The 22,824-nt window shown below is 48.5% G+C and overlaps 1 protein-coding gene across 1 annotated transcript; it reads left to right on the top strand.

Annotated features, from left to right (window-relative positions):
- Window positions 1-226: 226 nt before the first annotated feature.
- LOC125713064 (tyrosine-protein kinase BAZ1B-like) lies at window positions 227-20,141 on the top strand. Its single transcript, XM_048983852.1, has 20 exons — window positions 227-1,013; window positions 2,490-2,606; window positions 3,193-3,337; window positions 3,577-3,766; window positions 4,413-4,534; window positions 4,763-4,960; window positions 6,351-6,536; window positions 6,651-8,223; window positions 8,333-8,471; window positions 9,276-9,397; window positions 9,473-9,584; window positions 9,681-9,779; window positions 10,158-10,335; window positions 10,602-10,787; window positions 11,718-11,865; window positions 13,419-13,566; window positions 14,477-14,598; window positions 16,358-16,500; window positions 17,196-17,302; window positions 17,439-20,141. The coding sequence occupies exons 1-20, from the start codon at window positions 895-897 to the stop codon at window positions 18,067-18,069; spliced, it is 4,785 nt and encodes a 1,594-aa protein (XP_048839809.1). The 5' UTR covers window positions 227-894; the 3' UTR covers window positions 18,070-20,141.
- The last annotated feature ends 2,683 nt before the right edge of the window (window positions 20,142-22,824 follow it).

Raw genomic sequence — 22,824 nt, 5'->3', positions numbered from 1 at the left:
CTACTAATTTATAATTGTTGCCAATACACTGAAATTACATCGGAATTTTAAAAATGTATCGATTTCAGTTGACACATTCTGACCTTTAACCCTTCGCTTCAACCAACCTTGACCGAACTCCGAGAATGCGCGAAGTTTGGTGATGGATAGGACAGCTAACCAGTGAGCTACTTCGGCAGGGAACTGTGTCATTGACTGACCAATGACTCAGACGTAGAGGCGGGATCAATGCTTGCGACGCCACACGCTGCCCGGGTAACGGAGTTTTGGGGTTGCACAGAATGTTGCCGGCGGTCAAGGAACTCCCGCCATTTTTCAATCTGGATGTCGCACTCCTGTTTGTTTTTGCAGCTCTTTGCACATCGCCGCGTATTTGGGGATAATTTAAGAAATAATAAAGACTATCATCAGCCTCGCTGGAGGAGTCAAACCAAGGTATCTCATCCTGACCGCGGGAAAGCGCGCCAGACCCCCTAACGAGCGCCTTCGTTTCGGCTACTGCTCCGTTCAGGAGTTCAGTTGGACTTACTTTTCTTTTATCTCCATTTTTCGGAAGGTCTTTTCCCTTTTCTGGTGAATACCCATATTTTCAATACTGGAACGTATAACATCTTCTGCGCCGTGCCGGGGCCATGACATCATCGGCTCACAGTAGCAAGCCTCGTCGCTGACCAGCCTGCTATGTGTTATTGTTTTGCGCTGAGGATCAAACCAGCCAACCGCTAGCTAGCTAGCCGGCTAGCTATGTACCCCATGCGTATTGGGTACCCGGGAAACGTGGGAGGAACTTCGTAATACCGGCGCTACGGATACTGTTTTGTGTTTTTAACGGAATCCAGAACAAGCTGTTAGGGACGTATTTATTTATTTATCAGTGCTTGCCGCTCTCTCGACATGGCACCGTTGCTGGGCCGGAAGCCTTACCCGCTGATTAAGCCTATAGCCGAGCGGCCAGGCCCGGGAGAAGATGTCTACATCATCGAACACACCAAGGAGGCCTTCAGGAACAAAGAGTATCCTTTCAGCTGCTAGCTTCGCAGTTTCAGTTTTCGCTTTTAAAGACAGTAAAACTTGGCTGAAACAGTGTGAAGATCTGTTCCTTGTCGCACGAGTTTTGGCGATTCGGTGGCAGTTAAAACACGCTGTGCCCTTAAAGAGTCTAGAATTTCTTATATTTTCACAACACCGTGTCTCTTTAAAAAATCCCCGATGGTTATTGCCGTGTAGTAGACTTGTTAAATTTACGGATTCCTTATTCATCTCCGGTGACAGCGCTTAATCAATTTTGCCTGGTTTATACCTAGACACGCTTAATCTGTCTTGGTGGAATACTTAGAGTATACTTAAAGTATAGTGACAGCAAGCGATTTTTAATACTTAGGGCCATCTCGCAGTGCTGTGTGCCATGTGCTTTATGTACTTGTTTTATTTTCCCTTAGGATCAAATGTCACATTCTTCAGAAGTTTGGTTTCATGGGCTCGTTCATCCCCAAGTGTAACTGTCTGCCGACATTCCGCCGGGTGGGCGGCCGCCTTGTCTGTCATGTTTGCATGGCGCGATTCGCTGGATAAAGGCGAGACTACGGAGAAATTCCTGAATGCGCTTTTCGCACGTTATGCTTGCGCTCATACAATAAGTTTTGAAGTAATTACAAACAAAAACACATTACGAGTAAATCTTTTCTCGTACACGGTTGAGGTTTCTTTATATTTATAAAATGAGTTTGGTATTTTTTGCGTTACGTCGAAACTGCGCGGGGCTGCCTCGCGCTAATGACGGGGCGGCTAAGCGCGTGCCGGCGTCTAGTGCGGGAAATGCAGGCCTCGCTTCCAGATCGCGGCTCTGCCCGCTGTAGGTGCCCTTGTCTCCGAGGCGCTTCACCTTGCCATGTGTTTTCGTGTTGATGGCTGTATCAAGCCTCTCTACTCTGTACTGCTCTCGGAGTTTCTCAGACTCCGGGCTGTTTGGTGTAGAGAAGCCGTTCCCCTACGTAATGCACAAGCGTATTTAGACTGACCGGAGACCGCAGGCTACAACAAAGGAGGCGAGCAAATCGGGCAACGTGGGCATGACTGTGATATTCTCATTTCTGATCATTTATATCTTATACCGTATAAATTTGATCCAGAAACCACCTTCAATTTCTAAACATGTTCACGTGTAGTGAAGCGTGGTATATGATCCTTGGATTTAGGTGTAATTCGGTATATCAGTTTTTAAACTGATGTATGCTCTCTTGACATAGCCTAAATAGCTGGTCCTTAATTATTCAGTGCAGTTGCCACAGACTTGCATCAATTATGAATGATCCTGTCTGTCACATGGCTGCGCATACCAGGCATAAAGCCCTCTTTCGGACAGCTTCCATACAACCGAGTGTCTCGTAATGTGTTTGTCGTATAATCGTGTGCGATTTTAGTTCCTTCCACCGCCAGCCACGAGACGAACCACGAAACTGTCGGCTGTTTTCCTGAGCGATAACTTGCAGAGAATACGAGGCGCGCCTTCAGAAGTACAGCGAACGCATTTGGACATGCAAGAGCACCGGGAGCAGCCAGCTGACGCACAAAGAGGCCTGGGAGGAGGAGCAGGAAGTCACCGAGCTGTAAGCGCCCCGTGCACACGCCGGCGGTTGCATGCACTGCCCTGTTTTAAAGAGGCTATCTTTGTTTGTATGCATATATGCGTACGGTTAATGGCACGTTTAACTTAGAACAGATGCCAGGGGGGCAGATGAAGGACCCGGATGCGTTTCTGAGATTAGAGGTCTGGCTGCTTGGGTTTTATTGAGAACGTGTGATGCACATCTTTGTGTTCATTTCTCCTTGATTGCCTTAATCCGGTGTAGGTTAGCTTTTGCGGTGCCCCAAGCAGCCAAACCTTTTCGTCATTGTGATCTCTGTAGCTGGCTGCCACAGGTTTACTCTTTGCTCTGTTATCATCGTTGCATAGATGTTTAGGTCCTGTAGGCAGCGTAAATAATAGAAAAATATGACATTGCCAGTTAAACATCATGTGCTGAATTATTGCTACGGTAACTACATATAAATTGATATGAACCTGATATCCATGCTAGATTTATATGTTTCATATCTTAACTATGAAGCTTCTCCAGTCATTGCAGAGTTGACCTAGTAGCTGGATATGTCATTGTTTGACCTGATTGTGTCTGTGCCTTTCTGTTTGGAAAGACTTAAGGAGGAATATCCGGCATGGTTTGAAAAGCCAGTTTTGGAGATTGTCCATCATAACACCGTATCTCTGGACAAGCTCGTGGATCAAGCTTGGCTGGAGATCCTCACCAAGTATGCTGTGGATGAAGAATGTGATTTCTTGGTACGATACTCCAACCTGCAGTTTGCCGATTAAACATTAGCTGATTCTACTATTGGCCCGTGTATTTTCACTTGCATGTAATTTAGACTTAGTGTGTCCTTATTCTCATGGTCCCTAATCTGAACGGAATCATGCAAATGTTCAGTTATCACTTAAACAGTACATTGGCATTTTATTGAATCTTACTATTTTTGTGTATGCCTCCGTGTTGCTCATACATTTGCGGCCCATGTCCGTAGGTAGGGAAGGAGAAGAGCCTGCGCGTGAAGGTGGTGAAGGTGCATCCCCTGGAGAAGTCTGAGGAGGAAACCCCTGAAAAAAAGCTTGACGGAGCGTGCGATTCTCCCTCGAGCGACAAGGAGAATGCCAGCCAGGAGAACCAGAAGAAGGACTCTTCTAAGGAGGAAGACGGCAAGAGGGAAAGCCTCTGTAAGTGACTTCTGACCCTTGATGAGTTGCCCTAAAACTTCATGTGAGTCTTTGGCTTTGTAACACTGTGCAAATGGGGCAGTTTGTAGCTTAGCAGAAGAAGTGTGTATATATGTGACCAGAAGGTTGCTGGTTTGAGGCCCGGCCTTGACAGAATAGTCACATTTCCATTAGGTACTTGCGCAAGGTCCTTAACCCCTTAAAATGCTCTGTTGGTGCTGGATAAATAGTCTGTGTGTTATGTATACATGACATTGTGTGATTAAAAAAAACCTGTTATTCTAATGTTGTGGGGACCAAGTTTTTTTCAGTCCCCACATGGGGAAACTGTTTTCTATAAATATATAGCTGTGATAAAAAAAACTAAAAATGTCAAGTCTTGTTTTTTCTTTGGTTACTTATGGTTAAGGTTAGGGCTGAGTAGGGGTTGAGATTGTCATTTTTGGGATTAGGGTTATGTCCATAATAATGAATGGACGGTCCCTACAAAGATATACATACAGGTTTATGTATGTGAGTGTGTGTGTGTGTCTCTCATAGGAGGGTAAGATGGGATATGTGAAAAGAAGTATTCCGATGTAGCTGTACATCTGCTTATGCAAATGGTGGATCATTTAGTTATTTCACCTGCTCTAATTTCTGTAAGGTGAGCGAGCTCGCCGGTCGCCCAGGAAGCTCCCCACCAACTTGAAGGAAGAGAAGAAAAAGTGGGTGATGCCGAAGTTCCTGCCACACAAGTATGACGTGAAGCTCATCAATGAGGACAAGGTGTGGCGATGACATCAGTCTGAGACATTGAGTAGTTTAACCCTTTGCTGCCGACTTCCTTTACAATGTATTGTACGGTTAAAGTAAATTTTGTGAACTTGCTAAGATTCAGTTGGTCTGTATGTAACGCAACGAAGGCATGAAGTAGAAATCTAGTCAGACCAAACACACGTGTGCTGTATGTCGTCATTTAACGTCAGTCGTTAATGTACCCTTACGCTTTGCCAGGTGATCAGTAACGTGCCGGTGGACAGCCTCTTTCGCACGGAGCGGCCACCCAACAAGGAGATCATGCGCTACTTCATCCGCCACACAGCTCTGCGGCTGGGCACGGGAGAGAGCTCCCCCTGGGTTGTGGAGGATGAGCTGGTCAAGAAGTACTCTCTGCCAAGCAAATTCAGTGACTTTTTGCTGGACCCACACAAGGTATAATTTAATATGTATTTCAACAAAACGTAGTGAATAACTGCAGTCGACTATTCCTCATCGCAGGGGTTAGGGGAGCAGCCTTCCCTGTGAAATCTGGAAGAACTGCGTAAAAAATTTTGATCCCCTTGGCGAGCAAAGCAAAAACTTATTAGAAGCACGAAATACGCAGTGATCTTCTTACATGAGCACGAGATAGGAAGATCGCTGCGAGTAATGTGCTTGGCATCCAGGAAACCGGCAGTGTACATATTTCATCCATTTATCAGTTACTGCATTTTTGTTTGCCATCTGCTCTTTTCGCAAAACTCCCAGAAAATTCCCGTCTGATTTTTTTTTTTTACGCCAACCCCCGCAATTTGTCATACCGTGAAAGGGAAAGTCGCCACGCAGAAGGTATCTGAGAATCTATTTCTTCTTTTATAAGAATCGTCATTGTATGCCTTATTATACAATATGGAATCCCTTTGCCTGCGGGAGAATATACATTGCAGTGATTCAGGGAATAGTTGTGAAATTTTTGGCTAGGGTGTTTTAACTTGGCATTTTATCTTGTTGCTCTTCGGCAAGAGGAGAACAAGTACAGCTGCGTGTGGTCCCCACGTGGATTTGCCGTGAGCCCTTCCGCACAGGAAACTGACATGAAACGGCTGAGCTGCCAGTCAAAGCCTTATGTGTGACCCTTTAAATCTTCTCATGAACAAAAGCTGCTTGTGGAACCCAGAAGTTCTTTTAATAACTAGAATGTTTCCATAAAATTGTATATAGATTTTAATGGAGCAGGTCATAAATTCTCTTCTTGATGACTGTGACATGGTGTTGAATCTGGTGATTGAGGACCAAAGGTCTGCCATTGGGTAGGCCGGTTTGCGTACTCCGCTGGTTTTTGAAACCGCATCTCTCCGCCTTCACACATAATTCGTTCATCGCTTCTCTTGAAGCTGAGATGTTGCTTGTGGCGAAGCGCCGTGTGGCGTATAGGAAACAAGCTGTGCAGACACAGACCCCTCCGTGAGGGCTGTAGCTTCAAAGCTCAGAAGCATTTGTGTGTATCAGTGCTTCGTGGATGTTTGTAAGTCCTTTGATCATTTGAAACTGGGGAAGTTTTTTAGCTTTTCAAAACGGAAGACTGACTTCGCCCAAATTTGACATCAGTTGTTGATGTTATTTTAAATAGTGAGGTGTGTGGGGTAGGGGAGGTGTGTGGGTGTGTGTGAGTGTGTGTTCATGTCCACATGTGAAGCATGTCAATGAATGTGCATAACTGTTGTACCGAAAGTAGCGGGAGGCTGCATAGACAAGATACAAAGTCAGTCTTCCACAAAGAGAGTGTGGATCACTTTTTTTATTGCATCATCAAATAAACTTTGTAGTTTTTGTTTGTTTCTAGTACTTTGCAGAGAACCCCACAGCTAAACGGAGAAGCTTAAGCACTTCGGAGGCCAAAGCGTCGAAGAGGCAGAAGATGGCAGGAGGGGATGCTGGTGTGGTGAACGAGGCGGGGGAGAAGCTAAAAAAGAGGAAGAAAGCCCCGCTTGGCACACAGCTGAGCCCAACCATCTGGGGTCATGTGCAGGTAACCCCCTGCAGCATAAATCTGCATGAGGGCAAACACTACTGCTTTAGTTCTGTTCTGTTTAAGGCTGTGTAAGAGTAGAATGAATGGCTTTTGTGCTAATCTTTTTGTCAGATCAAAAAGATGAACGGCTCCCCTCTGAAAGTGAAGATCTCTGGGACTCCCAAGAAATTTGGCGATGGCGGAGAGGCCGGCGACGTCATTCTTTTGACGCCGGGCTTTCAGAAGGGCCCAAAGTCTAGCAGGAAGCAGGGCGATAAGAAGCAAAGCGAGCCCAAGAAGAACAGGAAGAGCGGGGTCAAGAGCTCGAGTAACCAGAAGACCAAGAAGGACGGGAAGGGAGTAAAGACCCCTAAGATGAAGCAGATGACGCTGCTGGACGTGGCCAAGAACAGGTCCACCGTGAGCCCCAAGAAGAAGGCCAGGAGCACTCCGGGAACCCCCAAGCTGGGAAAGCCCCTGCCTCCCATGGCGCTGCACCTCCTGCGCTACTACAAGGAGAACAAGGGCAAGGAGGACAAGAAGAGTGCCCTCTCCTCACTCATCTCCAAAGCGGCTAAGGTACTGACGCCGGAAGACCGCGGCCGGCTGCCAGAGGAGGTCCGCGTCATGGTGCAGAAGCGCTGGGAGCTGCTGGAACAGAAACGGCGCTGGGCGGCCATGAGTGAGGAGGAGCGACAGGACGAGCTGCGCAGGAAGCGCAGGGAGCTGAAGGAGAAGCTGCGGGAGAAGGCCAAGGAGCGGCGCGAGAAGGAGATGCTAGTGCGGAGGGAGCAGCAGCGGAGATACGAAGACCAGGAGTTGGAGGGAAAGAACCTGCCCAACTTCAGGCTGGTGGACATGGCCGAAGGCATCCCCAACACGCTCTTTGGCGATGTTGCCATGGTAGCAGACTTTCTGAATTGTTACTCTGACCTGCTGATGCCCGACGACCAGTACACTGTCACGGCAGCGGGGCTAATGGAGGCTCTTGGCGCCGAGCGGGGTGGATTCTTCTACCTGAATCGCGTGCTGGTGATCCTGCTACAGACGCTTCTCCAGGACGAGTTGGCTGAGGGTTATCGCGAGCTGGATATGGCACTTTCCGACATCCCACTCACCATGCACTCCGCCTCCGAGCTGGTGCGCCTCTGCCTGCGCCCACAGGACGCCTGCGCCGACGGCAGCACCTCCGAGGACTCTGCCGACACCGACCCCGACGACACCGTGAGCACCGAGATCCTGGAGAGGCTGGAGACATCGGAGGTGTTTGAGCTGAGCCCACACGAGAAGGCCGTCTTGCTGGTGGGGCTGTGCCACCGCATCCTAATGACCTACTCAGTAGAGGACCACGTTGAGGCCATGCAGCAGCGCTCCGCCGAGCTGTGGAAGGAGCGCCTGGCCACGCTCAAGGAGGTCAACGACCGCAAGAGGGCGGAGAAGCAGAGGCGCAAGGAGGAGATGGAGGCCAAAGGTGCCTCGGCGGGCTGGGTCAAGCTTGAGGGTGGCGGGGGATCTGTCCCAGTGTCCTCAGGGAAGGCCGACAAAAAGAAAGAGGGTGGAGGTAAGAAAGACCCCCCCAAGGCCAAGTCGTTGCCCCCGCCTGCCGAATCGGAGCCTGATGACCTAATCAGCACAGTGAAGAACAGGAGGCTTCAGACCATTCAGGCTAAGAAGGAGAAGGAGGAACAGGAGAGGATCAACAAGGGTAGGTTGCCGTGCCCTCGGGGTTGGGCAAACCCAGCCCTTGTTATTGTTCTGAATAGGATACTAGGGCACAAGCGTCCGAGTCAACGAACGCTCCTCTGTCCTTTCAGAGCGGATGGTGAAGGAGGCGGAGGAGGAGCGCGTGCGCAAGCTGAAGGCCGCCGCCGAGCGAGCCTTTCAGGAGGGCATCAGGAAGGCCAAGTTGGTCCTGCGGCGAGTCCCACTGGGCACAGACCGCAACCACAACAGGTCAGCGAGCCGCATGTCAGCCCGGCATTTTGGTTCTTGGAAGGAAAATTCGGAGGTTGTAGGAAACTCTTGGAGTGTCTTCACCCGTCTTTCCCAATTACCCCGATCTCTTGTTACATGAATCAAAATAGACGAGTCTTCGGCACAAACATTTTTAAATCTCATTGGAATTGTCACGCAAGCATTTCAGGTGACACACGGTTAAACATGAAGCTATGTGAATATTTACAGAATGTGCATGGTGGAAGTGCCTCATCTGAAAGGTGGAAGTGTTTGATTTCCTGCTGTTCTTGGCCCCCGGAACATCGCTCTTAAGGGCCCAGCAGAAGTCAGCCTTCATCCTGCCACTCGACTTGATTATTGTTTTTCCATATCAGAGACCAGGATCCTGTGTTGACACGTCCAGACATGTTATAGCCTGTAAACAGACATACACTGCCTTGTGCCCTTCTCTGAAGCCATAGAAATTTACAAAAGTACGGAAGTACAAAATAAACTATTTTCCTTAAATTAAACTTTAATATATCGACACTTTGTTAATCAGGAAATAAATTCTGCCAGTATGTCCTAAATATGATATAACTCAAATACGTGGGTGACGGTGAAATTCTGAGTGCATTTCTGAAATCGGCTTTAAAAAGCATGTTAGGCTCCCTTTTTTGACCAGTGTTATTCATCTCCTTGTGTTGATTCTTTGACATAGTAAATTAACGTTCCTGGCTGTACCCCAAACACGGATTTAGGGTGGTGTAACTACCCTGCTTTGCCGGTCTGTTGAGTGATGGACTAGCGGCTGTGTTGCAGGTACTGGCTGTTCTCTGACGTGGTGCCAGGTCTGTATATAGAAAAGGGCTGGGTGCACGAGAGCATCGACTACAGCTTCACTCCATCCCCCGAGGAGGTGAAGGAGGAGCCCAACGTGGAGGGTGAGACTCCTCGCAGACACTCTTTCATCTTGCGTGTCGCGTAGCTCCTGTCCGACGGCTACTTTCCCCCTGTAGAGGAGAAGGAGGAAGAGGAGTGTGACACAGATGAAGGTGCCCAGACGTCGCCGCAGGCTGCCCCACAGTCCTCCGTGGAGACGAGCGTCCCCAAACGCGGGCAGAACCTCTGGTAGGGAGATGGGCTTGGTCTGGGCTGGCAGCAAGACCTCATCCAGCTGAAGCCTGACACCGGTTTAAAGCTTCTCCATTTGTGTCTGTGCTGCAGGTTTGTGTGTGACACCACGCGGGAGCTGGAGGAGCTGATGGGCAGCCTTCACCCTCAGGGAGTGAGGGAGAGTGAGCTCAAGAGCCGCCTGCAGTACAGGTGAGTGCTCCACGCGCTCTTCCGTTGAATTGTCACTTTTTTTGTTAGACATTAAAATAGTTTAGGATACGGAGGCTCTTCTGCTTACGAACCAGGTTGATTACCATAGGTTGTTAAACACTATATGCAATGTTTCCGATCACGATTGCTAACAGCGTAGATGCTGCCATCGCCCGATATCATACGCCAATGTCAGAATTCAGAGTTTATTGACTACTGAATGTGCATCGCTATCGCACCATGGTATTGCAAGTCGAGTCATAGGAAAGCGAGGAGCATCTCTACTTGGCAGTGGGAGACTTTTTGCGTCACGTTGCCTAAAGGCTTCAGAAGCTGTTTGGTCTGAATCCATCGCATGTGTCGGCTGGTTCGGCCCAGATACCAGGATATCCTGCGCTCCATATGCATGGCTCGCAAGCCCAACCTGGGTCTGAAGACTTGCGACGGCCAGCAGGAGCTGCTGAAGTACCTGCGCAGTGATATCATCGAGGTGGCGTCGCGTCTGCAGAAAGGGGGCCTCGGATACATGGACGACATCTCCGAGTTTGAAGAGAAGGTCGGAAACTCCATGCCACCGCGGAGTCACTACCATTATTATATTGACTGAACATTTTGCGGGGGTGGGGCGGGAGGGTGGGTATGGCAGTAAAAACATGAGTGACTCTGTAGCTGTTCCTTGTGGGTCTTGCACTGAATACAAGACACTTAAACTTGCTTTGTAACGTGGTAAGAATGTGTTGGGTTTTCCAGCCTGATCTAGGATGGCAAATGCTGACGAGTAAACTGACCCGAATGATTTGGGTCACCTGGCGCCCCCTACAGGTACGCTCTCTGGAGAAGCTGAAGGACTTCGGCGAGTGCGTCATCACCCTCCAGGAGAGCGTTATCAAGAAGTTTCTCCAGGGCTTCATGGCTCCCAAGCAGAAGAAGAAGCGGAAGCAGACAGGGGAGGAGAGCAGCAAGGCGGAGGAGCTGGACGAGGAGAAGAAGCTGTCGGAGGAGGCGCGGGTAGGTGGCCGCGTGACGGCCGGCTCCGTCTGCCTCTCCTTACGAGTCTGTGGGCTTGCAGGTTCCTTTGCAGAGTCATTTGAAGGTGCTGGGGGGCTCTAAGAGTTTGTCTGCCGTTTGATGTTCTTTTGAACCATTTCATGGTTTGACTTTGTGGGGTTGGGGGGCTGCACTTTCTCTGCACTGGTTGTAATGGTATTTTAATTAACCAGGGCTGGTTAGTGTTGAGTTGCAAGTTCCTTCCATCTTCTGCTTTACTGGTGAAACATACAGTACTGTGCTTGATCTTTATGTTGGTGTAAGACTGTGCTATTATGTCTGTCAAAGCGTGTCAGCCGTTTCTAAACCCTAAAATCACCCCAGTGTTTACAGCAGCCATGAAATATATCCATGTGCTTTTCCTTTACTGGACCACTAGCAGACCTCATATAACTAATCAATGCCACATTACCTTTTTTAATTAAGTTAGTTAAGTGAGCTGGTGATGAAATTTTACGAACACATGGAATGGCTGGGGTGCCCCTAAGCAGAGGTTTGGGAGGTGAAATGGTGTTACAACCAGTAACTTTTTGTATTACAGAAGAATTTTTTACTAGCTTTTTTAATGTTCTTTTTAAATTGCACATGTTCTAATGTTAAATTGTGTTTTTTTTATTCTGACCAAATATACACTTTCTACCCAGAAAATAGCTTTAAACATTTCTTTTGGCTAAGTTTGATGGGTGTTTTTAAGTAAGGAATTTGTTACCCATTTTTGCCTTTTAATGCTATGCAATTTGTGATAGTTGAAAATGGTGTATTATTTTCGCTTCAGTTACATGGGGGGGGGGATGTGGTGGCCCATTTAAATGTACAGGTTTAAACATAATACATAATTGTAATATTGTGCTGACCAGTAATTTGATGGCGATGTCCATGCCCGCCCTGCAGGTGGCGACGGCGGTGGAGAGGTGGAAGAGCGCCATCCGTGAAGCACTGACCTTCTCGCGCATGCACGTGCTACTGGGCATGCTGGATGCCTGCATCAAGTGGGACCTGTCCGCGGAAAACGCACGCTGCAAAGTGTGCCGCAAGAAAGGTGGGTGTGCGGCGCAGCATGGCGCTAAGCCTGTCCGCCCGGCCGCTGCGATCGCCCCACCTTCCAGTCTGATTCTTTTAGCAGCTGGTTACACTGGGAGAAGCAGCATGTTTGTCTTTAGGTTCTTACAGAGCTGGACCGACATTATAAATGTTTTCCCTTGGTCGGGTCTGGAAATAAATTTGAAAGACTGCAAAACTTCCTAAGGACTGACAATGAGCAAACTCAACTTGTCGCGTACTGTGGGATCTGTGTAGAATTACTTTTGTGTGGGGAATTGGAAAACCTGGACCGGTGCTTTTTTTTGAAGCCTGAAAGTCGATTTTGTATTTAGCTATAGGATTGCTGTACATGCATGTGGACTTGCTGATTTTAATGTGTCGTGATGTCTAAGTTAAACAAAGGATAGGATTATGAACTTAAAGGTGTTTTAGATATGGATTAAAAAGGGAAAGTTTTGCTTGATTAGCCTGAATTTACTGTATATCTTTTAAGAATGAATGACTTTAAAATAACTCTGAGAAGGTTCTAATTGTAGAAGTACTTTAATGTAGGCCTTGTCTAATCGCATGCGTTCTATGTGCCTATGCGGCTTTTGCACCACTAGGGGGCCTCCAAGGGCTGTTACTTCACAGCCAATCTGCATGTTTATCATCGACTGAAACATTGACTCCTTTACTGCCAGAATTAATCATTCAGAGTCTAACTGTTAACATTTATATCCAGCAAACGCAGGCAGGCTGAGAAGAGACGCTGTGGAAGCAGCCGAATGCTGTAATCTCTGTGAGGGCGGTGAAACGTTGGGTTTGGTGTGGGGTTCACACTCGACAGTGCAGGTGTGATGCGCTGCCTGGGCAGCCATGGGAGCTGCTCCAGCTGGCGTAGAGATGGCGGTCTCTTACCGTTACTGTGGGGAGTGTCGTCTCGCTCTGGGGGGCGCACAGCAAACTTAGCACGCGCAGTATTAGCAGATGGAAAATCTATAGTGCCATGTTTCATTCAGCTGGTGCCATGTGGACTCATCATGTGTGTCCATGATCCTACACTTAGAGTATATGTTCTACGTAATTTTCGGCTTGAGATAAACGACGACAAATGCTAGGGAGATGAAAGCGCATTCGTTGGCTGCAAACGCACCGTTTTAGGCTGTGTGACAGGACGTGTGGACAGGTCTGCCATCTTGCTCTGAGTCTGTCTAGACTCCTTGAGGGTGGGTCTGTGCCATAGAGTGAAAGGATGCAATGCATGCTGGGAGATGAAGTCCTTCACAGGGATGGTTGCATCATTTAGCTTACTACGGTAGACCCCCTGTAGGCAGCTGATTTCATCTCATCTTTTTTATTCATTCTTAGCTGCCTAGTCCGCTAATCGCATTCCGTTTAAATGTGCAGAGTGAATTAAGGGAACTAATGTTAGAACCTCTTGTAGGCTTTGTTCTTTGTCTGAGTAGCGTGCTGCCACACCCCGTCACAGCATAACCCTGGGAGCCCGGTGTCTGTCGGCACACTGATGTAACCCAGCGCGGCCCTCTTGTCACCCCCTTTCAATGGCAGGAGAGGACGACAAGCTGATCCTGTGTGACGAGTGCAACAAGCCCTTCCACCTCTTCTGCCTCCGCCCCGTGCTGTACTCCATCCCTGACGGGGAGTGGCTTTGTCCTGCCTGCCTGCCCGCTGGGGCACGCCGCTGCTCTCGCGGCAGGTACGCCCACCCCCCCACCCCCACCCATTCCACTCGGCTCACATAGCCACCCGCAGGGAGGTGACACTCCGTCTCGGCTGCAGAAACACAGAACATCCCACACATTATATCCCTAAAACTTAATGCGTACTAACTCTGACACCCAGGAATCTTTCACTCTCAGATGATCCAATACACCTATAAGTACTTGGTCTGTGATATAACAGAGTAGATATTCACATGTCCTCCTTTTGAGTTACGAGTCATCACATATTTAAATTGTTTTTTCATTCGGAGCTAATAACTATTTTTCACTACATTCAGTTTCCCTGAATTTGCAGTTCTATCAAAGACCCTTGGGCTGGATTTGAAATTTCAATTGGTTACACCTCTCATGATGTGTGTTACTCAATTTGAATATTATACCTGAGATTCATGACCTCACACGCTATGTGCTGTTTTGCTCCAGAGTTCCTGGACCGATTTAATCTTTGTTTTTATGTTCTGTTAATAGGATAAATGGTGTAAGTAATTTTAGGTGGTTCGAAGGCCACATTGTACATATATGTTAAGGTATTATATATGCACTCTGCATCTGATCCCTTGTGAACGCTAAACCAGAGAATATACTGCTGAACATAATTTACTTGAACTATATAATAAGGCGATTAACCTATGTTCATTAGACATTCTTCATTAAACACATTGGATGATGTGACCCCGTACTGAGTGAATGGTAGAATTATGTGATTTATTAATTCAAATGGCGAATGAAGTGGAAACGGGTTCAGTTCTCAGCTGGAACAGGACCTTGTGTATCCGGAGCCTCTTCATTCAGGTGCTGAGTCTCCCAGCATGCTGGCCAGACCGTTACACCCCCCTGTGCTGATCCCTAACCCCGGTCACATGGACGTGCCTGTGTATGTTGCAGGAGCTACAAAGAAGAATCTGAAGAGGAAGAGGATTCTGAGGAAGAGTCTGAGGAAGAAGAGGACGATCCTCAGGAGGAGGAGGAGGAAGATGATGTTGACTTCAAACCCATTGGACACAGCTGTACGTCCCTCCTCTCTGCCTGCTGAATTCTGCAGTCTGCTTTTTCCAGTTGTGCGTTTTGGTGAAAGGTTTTTTTTTTTTTTTTTTTTTTTTTGGGCTGTGAGGCTGGCAGTTTGGGACGCCAGTGCTGTTCTGGTTCCCGAGGCGCGTGGGGGTGTTACTGCCAGGTGCCTCAGGGACCAGACGGCGACTGCCGGTGTCTGAGCCATGACGGCTACATCAGCAGCAGAATCTACTAGCCGCTGGGACGAGGGGGCTCGTTTCCCCCGAATGGGCGATTTGCTGAATCTTCGGCATGTTTAATGGGGCGCTAATGTATGGCGGTGGCAGCTGTGACATGCGGGCTGCCCCCAGCCCTTCGCCGGGAGCTGACAAGCAGACAAAGAGCACCATATGCCTCTGCTGCTCTGCCCCCTCCCCCTCCCCGCAATCGGCCAATGACCCGTGAGGGAGGCGGGGCTTGTCTGTGAGGGTGATGTAATGCCCAGCATGTGGAGTGGGAATCCCACGAATGAGGGCTGGACAAAAGAGACTTCACCTTAAACGTGGTGCTGAGGGGTGGGAATGATCGCTATGCGCTCTGCTTTTCTCATCATTACTTTTATTTTTTTTATGTGTTTTTCTTAGTTTATGCAGCTATTTTATTTATATTGTCTGTTTGCCCTGGTTGTCTGACATTGAGACGTTACTGGTAGGATGACAATGCCGCCACATGTGTCTGGTTGAGTTTGGGCTGTTAAGTTGGGGCTCTGGTGCCTACCCCCCCCCCCCCCCCCCTTCCCATCACGCGTTCCAGTACGTCAGGCTTCACGATCCACCCCGGCCACCCCTGTTTTTACTGTTCTCCGCCTGCCCCCATCCCCCCACTCTTTTTTTTTTTTGTTTCCATTCCTGTATCGCGCTGGGTCGTCCCCATGGCCCCCAGCACCTGTCTGGGTGCCTCAGAGGGGGCCTGTGCTCTGCTGATATACATTCTGACATATGCTAGCCCAGTGCTGGAGAGCCTGGGAAAAAATGGCGTCTGTGTCACTGCGCCCCCTGCAGGACATTAGGGGCTGGCCATCCTGTACCCCACTAACGCGAGCCATGCCCATCTTTGAAATGAATTAATATTTGAAATGCCATATGAATATCTTAGTTAATTTTTTTAAAATTTTTGTTTTTACTTGCGTGTCAAATTCTTGTATTAAACGCTGGCAATATCTTTAATGTCTGTCGCTTACTCAGACTGCGCCGACGTCTCATAAAATTTACGGCAAGAAGTGAAACGCTATCGCTGATTTATTAAAATGTTAAAATTCCCAGAGGGCTTGCTGCTGTCCCTGTGAGGCAGAAGTGTTTGTCTTCTCCGTGAATTTCGTTGATCAGAGGTTACAATGAGAAGAAATATTACTGTAAGTCAGGCCATTCACGTCATTTATAATCATTTGGCTGTAAGTGGACGCCTCGTTGGCTCCTCCGCACTCTGGCAGTCTGGTGATTAATCGCCGAGTTCTGTAGGTGAGTGGTGCTTGTCTCTTAAGGATGATTGAGCAAACGGGCCTTCAGAAATGGCTGAGTTATGATTAACATTTACGATAACACCGGCTAGTGGATGGAGACCGTCTGAGAGGAAGTCCTGCTGCAGCTTTTTATAGTAATTGTTCTGCTTTATTAAGTGGGGGCCCTTAAGCACGGTGGCGTGTGTGTGTGTGTCTGTGTCTGTGTCTGTGTGTCTCTGTCTCAGTGAACATTCTCACCCCTTGTTCGTGTCCCTCAGTGAGACCGCGGAAGGCGACCAAAGGGAAGCACTCATCCTCCCGCTCCAAACAGCCCAGCAGGGCGGCGACAGCCAAGAGGCAGTTACCACGTGGAGGGAGGGCTAGGACCTCGCCAGGCAGCCTCGCAGAGCCTGAGGAGCCGGTAAGGATAGTATCGGACCTCCGGTACCACTTACGGCATACATGAAATCGGCGTGTTTCAGAAGCTATACGCTTCGGCTGAGTTGGGAGTCGCTGTGCTAAGTGGCCTGAATGCTGAGAAGCGTCGTTCGCCTGCTGCCCCTGGTATGCTGTCAGACAGAGGGGCTTCCCAGCTCCCTTTTTACAGAAGCTGTCATCCAGGCAGAGCTATCGTCGCGTACTTAACCACCTGACAAGGCTTGTGAGCGACTCTCCCCCCCTCAACTGGGGGGTCTTTATCGGGCCCCCGGCGTGCTTCAGCTCCTCGTTACCCGACAGGCTGGCGCTCAGGGGCCTCTGGAATGGCAGCTGTGACCCCCTGTCGTCCTGCTGTCTGTCGCCCCCGCAGAAGACACCTTCAGGGCTGCCATACTGGGCCACGCTGGGCCCGTTTAAGCTCTCGCCCTGCCATTGTTTTGCAGCAGAATCTTGTGGATCTCAGCACTGAATGTAGCCACCGACATCCTGCCTGTTACCCCCTCTCCGTGGCAACCAGGTTACTCATGGTCTGTCATGAGCCGCTGCTTGGTTTTCCTGCTCTAAAGTTTCTCCTCGACACATTGCAGGGGCGATAGGGACCCCAGCCCCTATGCGAGCCAAGGAAGGCGTCTAACTTTCCTTCACTCATTATCGCTGTCGTGCCTCCCCCCAACGCAGGTACGGCAGAGCTCCAGGATGGGCGGCCAGAGGCACAACGCGCATGTGGAAAAGTGTGAGGACGTTCTGCGGAAGCTTATAAAGTACCGCTGCAGCTGGCCATTCAGGTGAGAGTGGCCTCTACACCCTGAGTGGCTCAGCGCCGTTGGGATGGACCTTCAGCATCGTTAATGCTGGAAAGTAGCTGTCTGCAAAGTTGGCGTTGGTGAGCAGAGTGACGAGATCTCCTCTTTCTTATTATAGAGAGCCAGTGTCCCCTGAAGAGGCTGAGGACTACCTGGACATCATCTCCCATCCCATGGACTTCCAGACCATGTTGCAGAAGTTCGCAGAGGGTCAGTACCGGCACAGCACCGACTTCCTGGAGGACATGAAGCTGGTGTTCTCCAACGCAGAGGAATACAACCAACCGGGCAGCGTTGTGCTGTCCTGCATGGCCAAGACGGAGCAGAGCTTCGTGGAGCTGCTCCACAGGATGCTGCCGGGCCTGAGCTACCTGCGGCGACGGCCCAGGAGGCGTCAGGGGCGAGCGGAGGAGGCGGGCCGGGGTGCGGGGCGGACTGCCAGGCGGGGGGAGGAAGAGGAGGAGCAGGATGAGGAGCCACCCGGCCGGCAGAGCAGGCGGGGCCGCGTGGCACGGCGGGCCTGCGAGGAGAGCGACAGCGATGTGGAGGATGACGAGGAGGTGGGCACACGGAGGACCAGCAGACGTGCTGCGGCCGCCGCTCACAGGGGCGAGCCGGAGAGGGACGGCGAGCGGAAGGCTGGCCGGCCACGTAGGGGGGCGCGATGTGGGCTGGAGGGCAGGAGACCCTCACCCCTGAAGAGGGGGGAGGCCGAGGAGGAGAGCAGCGAGGAGGACAAAGCCAGCTAACGACATTCCAAATGGCAGAAGCTGCTCACATGAGGCTGAGGAGGGGAGGGGATTTGCATTCCCTTTGTCTGGGTGATACTGAGATCCTGCCGTTTATGTCCGCAAGTCACACACACCCCTCCCCCCATTTCCTTTCTGTCCATCTTTTGAAAAGCTGATTTTAATACCCGTAACGTTAACATTGGTGTAACCCCCGTCCTCGGCCCCAAAAACGGACAGAATGTTTCAGTATTGAGTGAAGTGAGCGCTTTTATAAAATGATTTCCTTTATCCTGTCTGTATGTTTTGGAAGCCTGATCATTAAAATGGACCGTGGCTCCGGCACGAGTTTGATACCGAAGGGGGGGTCTTTGATGCGGAAGGTGGAAGGGTGGGGTGGGCTGGCAGCTGTGGGGAGAGAGGGAGCTCGCAGCTGTGAAACTTGTAACTCTGGACTCTTTATTCAACACTGAAACACTGGCATCCCGTTTCCTGGCTCCAGCTGAGTTTGGGCTCAGTGTTAAAACTCACTCTGGGTTTTCGTTTTCTTTTCCCATATGCAACAATCTGATCACTGCTATAATTATGCAATTTATTTTTTTTCCATTCTAATGAAATACTTTTTTCAGAAAGCAGCTCTGCTGCAAGTCCCTTCTGCTTTAAACCAATACTGAAAAAGGTGCAGGCTCTATGTTTGTCCCGACAAATCCAGGTAAACGTGTTGCTCCTGTCAGCAGGAATCAAACTTGAATTTGAATTGACCTTTTTTTTTTTGTTTTGGGTCAGCAGGTGGCGCTATATGTGTGCAGTGTGTCTCCAGTGAACTGCAGTTGTAACAATTCTACCTCTTACATACCTCATCGTAAATGATATTGGACAGTAACACCCTCCCCTCAATAGACCCATTTATAATACCAATTTTGAGGTAATTCTATTTCAGGATGTCAAAACAGAACTGACAACTTTTTGTGTGTGTTTCCTGCAAACCAAAAGAAAATATCGGCCTGGTCTGCTCTTGGTTCTACAGCAGTTGGATTATATTTTTGTTGAACCGCTTTTTATAGACATGGGTTTGAAGATGTATAGTACATTTTTGGCGCAGAAGGCGGAGAGTCTATGATTAGCCATTTCAAGCCGTGTCAAACCACAATCCAGTTCTAGCTGCGAGCTGTGTGCCCAGGTCCCAGTTTAGGTTGGCTGAACCCTCTTCTCTCCATTGGACACCAAACAGGTGACTGGTATCTTTGTTTTAATTTCACGCCGCTATTTATCTGCAGAATAAATATTAGGCAGCCATCATCAGCCCTTCTAATAGAAACGTATTTGCATGCTGTTTGCTTCTGTTTGCCTTAAATCGGGCATTGCTGGTTTAATATGTTAAAACCTTAAACTGCTACTTAAATCCTTTAGTCCTCAGTTTTAGCAGCTTGATATTTAACGATATCAACAGAGTATATTTTAACCGTCTCGTTTAGTCCTTCCCTCGCCCTGCGCGGCACTGAAGATATGGTTTGGCTCTCTGGCCACTAGGTGTTGCTCTTGTCTCGCAGTAATGTGGGTTTGCGGTCAAACGAGCCTGAGGGCTTGTTCTCCAAACCAGCCCCTGGTCGCCCTCTGACCTCTCTCTGCGCTTCATGTGGCCTCCTGTCCTGCCAGCGGCTGGACAGACGAGTAGCTGCTGGTGTAGAGAACGTCCAGGCTCTGTTAGCTTTGGCCCCACGTCGCGTTTGTATCGTCTCATCACTCGGGCACTTAAATTCTCGTCTCCATTAGCCGTGTTAAATATCTTACATTAGCTTTCATCTGTCACAAAGCTATTTTTTTTTTTTTTTTTTTTTGAGCTATATATTTGCAGGGATGCCCTGTTGTTTTTATGACTGGATTTGGATGTGATGTCGTCTGGGGGGGGGGCACACATGTCTGACGCTGTTGACTGTTGCCCCCATTTATAGATCAGTTGTACATGCTTCCTTTGTTTACTCAGACTCAAAGTCTGCAACGACTCTGTTTTTATAGGCCCTGAATAGGCTAAGATGAACAAGTTGGACACCATTGTAATTCTAAATAAAAAATAAATAAGCAATTTAATTTTAGATCCTGTTTTTCTGATGTGTAATTTCCAACCCGTCACTGCCAATCAAACTTCATAATATTTGGACTTTGGGGGAGGGGGGTGTTATAGTAATAAATGATGAACTGATTCTAAATGTACGAAAAGTTGTCTTTTCTTGCAGTTGCCTTTTAAATGCCCCGATTGAATGCATGGAAATGAGAAATCCTGTTTTCTTCCTGAACAGCAATCCTAGTGAGACTGCCTGTCCTTATTTACCTGCATTTAGCAGAAGGCGAAGGCGCGGTTTGTCTTCTCATGCATGACTGCTTGGCAGCCTTCTCTGATGCCTGTTGACTGTCGGTTCCATAACCGCAGTGTCACATGTTCTTTCTCATTCACAGTCCAGTTAACTTAAATAGCCTAGTTGGGGTTTCGGTCATCTTCAGCAAACAGTTGTTCATTTTGTCCTCATTATTAAGCAGATGCTTTTCCAGCCAGCTTTGTCCCCTTGTCTTCCTTTTTATGGCTCCCCTGTGTATTTGGCTGAGGTTTGTACCAAATCATTGGTTGTAGTGTGGGTTTAAAAAAAGTAAGTTGTTTAAATTCCTGAAGTTATGGATTGTAACACGTTGTCTCCTTGGGGGAGACATGAAAGCCCTGGGAGAAGGTGCACCTGTGGGGGCTGTTTGTAGGAGGTCAGGGCTGCTCCATAAGGCACATTCCCACCGACGTTGAGAAACTTGGTTCATGGTTCTGAGTTCCTGAACCTGCAATGGCCACTTTCATGTGTCGCTTTTGCGCCACAAAACAGGAACTGGGACTTTTATGCTAAATAAGCATGCGAGATGCAAAAAGCTTGTGGGTTAAATTTCACACAATGTGTACCCCTATATTTGTACCTCTTATTAAAAATTACCGATTGAATGGGTCAAACTCTTGTAGACATACTTTAAAAGGACAGTTAGATGTTAGATTGAATAACCTGAGCTGTTTCTCAAGGAAGCCTCTGAAATAATATCCAAATTGGTCAGTGATCTCATTTTCCATCCATTATTTAAGCATTCTTTATTAATGGGGTTCTCTTGTGTCAGTTGAAATCCCCCCACACTTGCCTTTTAAGACATCCTCCGTGTCTCCGACCGACAGGAACGGAACCTGAGATCCACATGGTTCTGAGGGAACAATACTCCACGGTCGCTCTTAAACCAGTGGCTTTGACTGGCACATAAGCATTCCCAGCACTGGGGTGTCTGGGCTGGGAACATTAAGCGCCTCTTATCTGCAGATACCAAACCCGTTCAGCTCCGCGATCAGTATCACCAGCACCATCCCTGGTTTTTAAGTGCCTGCTGTGTGTGTTTCACTCCTTTAATACCACAGTGCAGAACAACATACTCTGGGGAAGTTCTACCCAGAATGCCCTGAGAGTCGCAGCATAATGCCTAATGACTTTCATTGTACTTGGAGCTCCCGTACTGCTCCTTAGATACTTGACGCTGCACGAGTCGCGTTTGCTGGGAGTTTGTGTTTTCCAAGTAGCCCGAGTGCCCTGGGTCTTTCTTTAGATCGCTAACATTGCAGTTACATTGCCCAGCGTGGACCCCTGCCTTTATCCCGCTCCACAAGGCCATATTTAATCCCTGTCTTGTGTAACGCAGCTGCCCCCTATATATCCCGCAAACCCTGCGGTAACGTAATCCTTCCTTTTGAAAACGCGTATACATACACAGGCACAGTGACAAGTCCTCAGATCCAGGGAGCTTTTCAATGCTTTATCTATGGGACTTTCTTAACATGGCCCTGTGTGCGAAGGGCAACAAATTGATGAAAAAGTGGATTAAAGGGCAGAATGGCTCTCAGCCAAGGGCCTCGGTCCCCTTTCAGAAAGATCCTGTTCAGTGCTTGCTGTGATCCGTGCTGGCCCAGCCTGTAGCTTTTCCTTCTCTTGTTTTTGAGCCTGCTACGGTCACACACCCCCCCACCTAAAACCCACGGAGTTGTAGCAGAAGATGACCTCATCTCGTGTTTTTTTTCCTGCTGAGGCCGCAAGGTGCAAAAATCAGATTGACGTTTGACTCGGAGCCGCTGCACGCGTTCCTGAATGACTGAAAGGGACTTAAAAAAGAAACACGCTAATTATTCTTACAGCAAAACAGGAGATGGAAATTATGCCACGTCTGTGCACTGATGAACGCAGTTCAAGGCCCCTGGGGGTTCTATCATAGTACCCTAAGAGCAGACGCAGTTGCAAATTGTGAGGAATTTTTTGTCATCTAAGCAACAAAATAACTTCCTCTTGCAAGTCAAAGACTTTGATGTACCGGTATGCAGCTATGTGGTGTGATAATGAGATCTGATAAGACTTTTTAAGGGTGAATGAAGTCATATGGAGCACGGAGGAGGGGTTAAAGACTGCACCATTTGATCGCTGCGAATTATGGCCTTTATGTTTCCTTATCTTGAGGTGATCTGTGCCATGCAGTCGGTATTTTGAATGGCTACCAAAATATTTCCCTCTTGAGAGGGTGAAATCTTACGTTGTTGTTCTTACAAGTTATCACTGCTGCTGTTACGCTCCTAATTTGATTAGGTTTGTTGTTTGAAGGTAGGTGAAGTTCACATGACCCTTACGGACTCATTTCCATCTGTTTTTGGGTTTTTTTTTTTGGTTCCTCAAGCTGCTCTATGGGAGATGTGGGTAGTTTGGCTCCATCACGCCCCCT

The sequence above is a fragment of the Brienomyrus brachyistius genome, chromosome 18, assembly GCF_023856365.1.
Source record: "Brienomyrus brachyistius isolate T26 chromosome 18, BBRACH_0.4, whole genome shotgun sequence".
NCBI classification, from domain to species: Eukaryota; Metazoa; Chordata; class Actinopteri; order Osteoglossiformes; family Mormyridae; genus Brienomyrus; species Brienomyrus brachyistius.
The sequence above is the reverse complement of the archived record's forward strand: the minus strand, read 5'-3'. Positions and strand labels throughout refer to the sequence as shown.